Genomic DNA, 6,460 nt, shown 5'->3' with positions numbered 1-6,460 from the left:
AAGAGGAGATTGAATTTTACCGTACAACATGAAAGCACGCTCGCTCAGGCAGCGCGCTCACCTCACCAATGTACACAAGACGCGTTGTTTGAGCATGTTGTGCCTGTTTTTCTTTAGGTCCCAGGCCATGTTCATTTGTTATACTGTAGACTAAACGGTGAGACCATACTGCTCAGCACGCACGTGTTAGTCACTGCTCACGAGCGCAGCACATTGGGAGTTAGTTATTTATTTTACATTTTACATTACACTCATTTTTGACTGTAAATGTATTCTAAAACACTCAAAGGTTCTGCATTCAATTCACATATTCGTCAAAAGTGTTTAAAGTATATTAAAGGTATCAAAAACTACGTTTTATAGGCTTTTTTTTGTTTCGTTTTTAATCGGCCGATTAAATCGTAATTTTTCTCTAAAAATAATCGGCATCGGCACTCAAAAATCAATATCGGTCGGGCCCTACTTCAGATATTATCCATGGTCCATATGAGTGATTAACACTAGAGTGTCCCCAAATGGATCAATCAGTTGACCCTTAGTACAGAGCTTTGTGGAACCTCCCCCCTGGTGTGGATCCTCCCCCCTGGTGGACTATGGGTAATGTAGTTCACGGGCTGAAAGCACTGCCTCTAGTGAAATTAGAGTAGGAACATTTAAAGAGTCTCTTGAAATGTTGGCATTTGGCTGAACAACTTGCATGCTGTTCGGGTTAATTTATTACTTTTTGGTTTTATCTGTAATGTGGGGTTTTCTTAATGTTATTTTTTTATTGATTCTGAATGATGTATTTATTAATTTTAAGAGATTTTATTCTATTCTGAGCCGTCAGCCACGGGGTATTCTGCGGGTTTTAAAGGGTTCTGTTTATGTTTTGGTATCTAGGCCTACGCATAATTATTGTAAATGTGGTTTTGTTTTTACCTTCAGTCACAGCCACGTAGCGTCTTTCCTACCGAGTCGTCACCTTGACATCCATCCTTGGTTCCTTGACTTGACCCCTGGCTAGTTTCTCCCTAGTGGGTCCTTGTGGCTCCTCGTGATGTGAGTTCCTGTCCCCTTTGCAGCTAGACTTGTTGGCTTTGTGAGTCTACAAAATGTTTACGTTGTGCACTAGCTCAGAGTTCAGCTTCCTTTTTATTTAATGTTTTCTAGGGATGCACGGATACTTTAGTTTACACATTTTACGTATCATCCCGATTCCAGTACATCGATTTTAAGTGACCAATTAGCAGATAAACTTAGGGGCAGGAGGAGGTCATAACTATGTTAAGGCATTTTATTGATAATTCATGGAAAAAAAGCTAATTTTCTTTAATTGTTGAGATGTTTGATTATGGTTCTGAATATCCAATATTTTTATAAAAAGTATTCTCCGCTCATCCCTGTTACCGGTTCCAGTGTCGGTGGCCTCAATTCTTAATATTTATATTATTAACAGGTACCACTCTTTCTTTCCACAAAAAGTGAGCTCTGAGCAACCTTGGTCAGTCCAAAGCTGTCAGCGAAAGAAACCCGAGTGGGATGTACGATTAGTATTTAATTTCTCAGTGATTCCGTTGGTGCATGTGGTTGACGTGTGTGTGTATTTTGTTGCTGGAGATGCGCAGTTCGACACTCTCAGGGAATGGTGCCAAGAACACAACCAGCAGCCACGTCATGATGCAGACCAGTCCCTCTCCCCTGTAAACACCCTGCAAAGTCCCGCTTTTTTTTTTGGTTACTTTTTTAATGAAATATTTTGTGAAAGTTGACTCGCTGTGCTTTGCATTTACGGTTTCGAACTTTAGAATCGCGTCACCCGATTTGAAGTACTGGTCGTTTTTTAAAAACCCTTTTGGCGTAAAGACAAGATGAGATACGAACGTTGAAGACCACATCTTCATTAGTAGCTTTAAGACCACAAGTTCCCCCTCAGACCTGAACCGCTCTGCTCAGGTGGGCTCCACGCATTTGACCTGGTGAACCGCCTGGTCAGTTTGGCTCCACGCACGTGACCTGTGACCCGCCTGGTGCTTTGCTCGAGATGAAGGTTAAATCATGCATAGTGAAGAATGAAATCAAATCGTATCTTCTCAGTCCTTGTCTCGACTTTACACTACACGTAAAATGCATGTCAACTTATTTAAATGGCAAGAGCTAGCCCGCAGGCAGGGTTTTTTTTAAGGTAATTAATGTTCAGGACTTGGTCGCTGTTGGCTTTTAAACAGATCTAGTGTCCTTTGTGATCTGTGCTAATTCTTGCAATTGTTTTCATGATTTATGATTTTTTTGAAGTATAAAAAACACTGGCTAACTGTGACACTGATACGTAAAGCGTTGAATTTGTTTCTGCATTTCAAACAAAATGCCTGTAAATAAATTTTGGAAATAATTTTGCCATGTTCTGTGAAGGTGCCTTCAGTTAACCGTGAATTCCGCTTCTTAGAGTCCTATAAGTAGAAGCCAGGACAACATGGTGAGAATACATGAGGAATCTTTATTATGTACAACAAAGCTTTCGTCTGTCTGGATGACATCTAGCTGGACAGACGAACCCTGGGATCTGGAGAAAGAACAAAGGATCAAACATGAAACTTTTATAGAAAACACTATGGTGGGAGTATTTACTACTGAAATGGGCGGGTTTCTATAACCTTTCAACTCTGGTAATTAAAATGTTATTAAGTCATTCTAGCCCTTGATAGCCAAACTACTACGAGTGCAGCTGGAGCAGTAATGTCCGCTTTGTTATGCTAATGTTTATTACGGCTAGTACAGGCCTACCAAGAACCAACAAAATGTTAACAACGTAACAAGTAGCATAGCCAGACAATGGACCAGGCCAACGTCCCTAGAATACAAGCGCACCGCTGTCCCACCCTTTGTCACTACACGACCCACCAGCCAACAAGGGGAATAGCTGAAGGCATCGCCTTGCATCCGTAACCACGGTGCCCTCTTTGACCCTCTCCCTCAACCTCCACGTCAATCCAACGCAATGTCATCCACTTCAGAAATATCCCTCCAACACCGACCGAACCCCTCGTAGATGTTTTATTAGAAACTACTTTATGGTTGGATTACTTCTTATCCTTTTGTATTGTGGGGGGAACTTCACACATTATTTGATGCATGAGGTAAGGTTACAATAAGCTCTTCAATGGTTAAGGCAATGAATCATTTGAGAACCAACATGCGAGTGCAGCCACAAGGGACCGCTGGTTTTCTGTGTTTCCCAACCTGTCGGAGTGCCATCTCTCAGAACTATTCCTCATCGTCTGCTGGGATGCCAAGCTCCTCGTCAGTCCACTGGGACGCGTCCGGCCACGCAAAGTGACCCTGGAGGACAAGGTCAGAGGTCAGTGATGTCACAGATTGAGAGGCAGGTAGGCGTTGGGCTAACTTAATAAAACCTATTAGACAGGACAATGGGGTTTAAACCCAGAACCCTTCAGCTGTGACTGGCTGCTGTCCTGAACGCACGCCTACCTATGATAGAACACAGCCACTGGATTTTAATACATTCACATCAATGCATTTACAATACTGTGTACTACTACTAAATTTACACCCGGTACTGTATGGCTTATCTGCTATAGGACTACTTGTTCTACAGAACAGGGTAAAGATGATGACTATCAGCTCGATGTAAAACCCCAGGTACTAGTAGTTCTACAGAACCATGAAGAGGTGTCCTGCTCACCAGAACGTCGTCTGAGCTGTGCCAGAAGTGCCAGAGCATCCAGAACCACATCGTACTGCTCAGAATCTCAGCCTGGAGCTTCTGGTTCTTAGTGACCTGGGGGTACTGCCGGTACTGCGGCACTATGTGGGGGCCCCCGCCGGCCCTAGAATAAAACAAACACCGTTAATATCGTAACACAAGATCCTCAAGACCAGTAAAGTGAATCAAACAGTTAATGTCATCTGGGTTCCCCTCGAGTGTACAGTGGCCAATCCTAATATATCTTTTGGTTCGGAGCTCCACTCAGTGTGCGATCTGAGGCCCTGGCTCCGGTCCTCACCTCCGGGAGAAGGTCTTCTGAGGGCCACTTCTCAGAGCGCTAGCCCCCGCCCGGAGGAGCCGCAAAGCGCTGCCAAGAGAAGACATGTTCTAACCTAAACGAAACCCTCCGTTTAGAATGGTTTGGTAAAATGAACTCCTAATGTCACCTTCCCTTGTCAACAGACGACCCCACTCACTAACATCGTCCACTGCAGTTGGAGGGCTGGAGCTGAGTAACGCCGACTGTGATTGGACAGTCCTACTCTAACGCTGATTGGCTGTGGGTTCCTGGATGAAATATGTGACGAATATATGTCAATTTATATTGAATCTTCTTTATTATATTACAGTCACTCTATTACTCATGGTTAACATAATTAAATAATCTGAATACAATTAAAAGCCCAGAATGGGGAACGTTTGAACAAGAATAACTGAGCTGGAATAACTGTTTTTGATTTGTCTGAGAAAAAAAAAGTACGTAATAAAAGGATCCATCTCAAAAATGTGTTAGCATTGTGAAACCCGATATCAACATGATGTTCTTTTCTGAAGATGAAACAATTAAAGGACAATAAAGTAACAATTTCACGCTTTGGATCTTATCTGAACGCAGTGTAATTGTGGATTAGCACCAGGCTATGACAGTGAGAGCCGCCGCGGCCACCAGGTGGGGCCAGAGCCGCTTCACGTTCAGGACACAAAGCATCGCGACATTGAATGCGCTCAGGTGACGTATTTTTAGGACGATAGCATCTGATAAGTCCCGGGGAGATTTTAGGCCTGAATGGATGTATTGCTTTAGAATCATCAAGAAGCGCCATGAGTCCTGCATGCATATAAAGAATGATCTCGTATTAAACACATAATATGTAAATCTGCATAGTTTATGGAGGTTTTGGTCCCTTCAGCAAAACAGTACTTTATGAAAACAATCCCTTTGTCGGGACTGCGCGCAATGCGCGCCCCTGCTGCCAAAAGATGAGCGGTGGCGCGAGAACAGAACTCCCTACTTGGGCGCCATCTTATTTTGAGTGCGCAACATTAAAACACGTCGAAAAACAACCACTCACTTCTCATTTCCAATAAATAAAGATTTAAATCCACGACCATGACTTCCTGGTTCGATGCCTAACTGCCCGACAAAAGTCTTTAGCAGAAGAACGGTTTGCTTCTGTGCTACGTGGCTGCCTAATGGCGTCTGAGCCAGCGGATCTCCGGTCGCGCCCCTCTCCCCTCGCAGCTCAGTTCCCGCCTCCAAATAAGCCCAATGATGTCATCTCAGGGCACCAGCTCTGAAACAATCACCCGCTCGGTGCGCTTCTACCTAGCCACTCGACGAGATTCAGGTCCCGCTGTTTATCCTCCTCTTTTAACCAACCTGACCACTCGAGTGACCTTCAGCCAAAACCGCCACTAGGCAACAGAAGTTAGAGTGAAATGTGTAAAACCGATCGTCGCCAATCCTTTTTTTGGGGGGGAAAGGGGCCTTAAATGGCCTGAAATGTCTCGATATGTCTCGATGCACCGTCGGAACTCCGTAACGTTTGAGATCGACGTTGTTGAGTAACAAGGGTTCGCCTGCATATCTACACACGCCGTCTAAATTGGTTAAAACAGAACGACTAACCGGAAGAGCGAGCCTCCCGACGTCCGGTGTGCGCGTGCGCGAGGGGCTGCGGTGTTCGCAGTGGGGGAGGGTCGATGAGAAAGACGGGCGAATTATCTCATAGAGTATCGTTGAATGCAAGGAAAGGCGAACAAAGTCACACTGAAACACAATGGACGAACATCTACCCGCACACAACACTTAGGTTTGTTATTGTCCTCATGTTCTGGTATAATACTATTAAACCCCAAACAGGTTTTTGTTGTTGTTTCTATTAAAAAAAGGATAATAGCTGTTTACAAGGAAACCGTTTGTGTGTTCTCCTATCTTTATTTCTTTGATTCGATACGGTCCACCTTATCTTCAAACAGGCTGGGTTCAGAAAGGAGAATGCTGCTCTTGTGTAAGGGTTATATAACAGCCCGCTCCTCCTACCGTCTGGAAGCCGACTCAGAGGCTCCTTTACACAAGGCAGGGTTCGCTTCATAAAATAATGTACTTCAACTAAACGACCTACAACTATTTCTATTAATCTAATCTTTTCGGTAATGAAGGGACAAATTAACAGGAATGTGTCGTGAGCAAAAATGTATATTTCTACAAGGTTACAATTTCAATAGCGCAAAATTATACTACCGTTATACTTTCAATGAAATGATTATAATTAGGACATTTTTACATGGAGGAGAGATGGTGGGGTTTTCCACTTTGAGGAGACATACAGAATGGGCGGTACCAACACATTAGGCATCCGAACCCAGCGGTTGCTTTCACATCACTGACATATTCTCAAACTTACAGCCCACACTCTAGCCTCCTCGACTCTACATACATTATTCATGGAGAAGTTATCTGAACAACGGGGT

General features: G+C 43.7%; 1 protein-coding gene across 1 annotated transcript; it reads right to left on the bottom strand.

The window, feature by feature from the left end:
• Positions 1-2,456: 2,456 nt before the first annotated feature.
• On the bottom strand, positions 2,457-4,283 carry ndufb2 (NADH:ubiquinone oxidoreductase subunit B2). The gene is made up of 4 exons (XM_030342188.1): positions 4,005-4,283; positions 3,683-3,827; positions 3,220-3,318; positions 2,457-2,542 (listed from the first exon to the last, which is right to left on the bottom strand). The coding sequence occupies exons 1-3, from the start codon at positions 4,088-4,090 to the stop codon at positions 3,244-3,246; spliced, it is 306 nt and encodes a 101-aa protein (XP_030198048.1). The 5' UTR covers positions 4,091-4,283; the 3' UTR covers positions 2,457-2,542; positions 3,220-3,243.
• Positions 4,284-6,460: the final 2,177 nt, after the last annotated feature.

The sequence above is a fragment of the Gadus morhua genome, chromosome 19, assembly GCF_902167405.1.
Source record: "Gadus morhua chromosome 19, gadMor3.0, whole genome shotgun sequence".
In the NCBI taxonomy this organism is placed as follows: Eukaryota; Metazoa; Chordata; class Actinopteri; order Gadiformes; family Gadidae; genus Gadus; species Gadus morhua.
This window is presented reverse-complemented; position numbering and strand designations above follow the sequence as displayed.

Coding starts and splice junctions, on each gene's coding strand:
- ndufb2 (XM_030342188.1), bottom strand. CDS start 4,090: ATGTCTTCTCTTGGCAGCGCTTTGCGGCTCCTCCGGGCGGGGGCTAGC. Junction 3,828..4,004: donor CAGAAGACCTTCTCCCGGAG/GTGAGGACCGGA, acceptor GTTTTATTCTAG/GGCCGGCGGGGGCCCCCACA. Junction 3,319..3,682: donor ACAGCTCAGACGACGTTCTG/GTGAGCAGGACA, acceptor CTTGTCCTCCAG/GGTCACTTTGCGTGGCCGGA.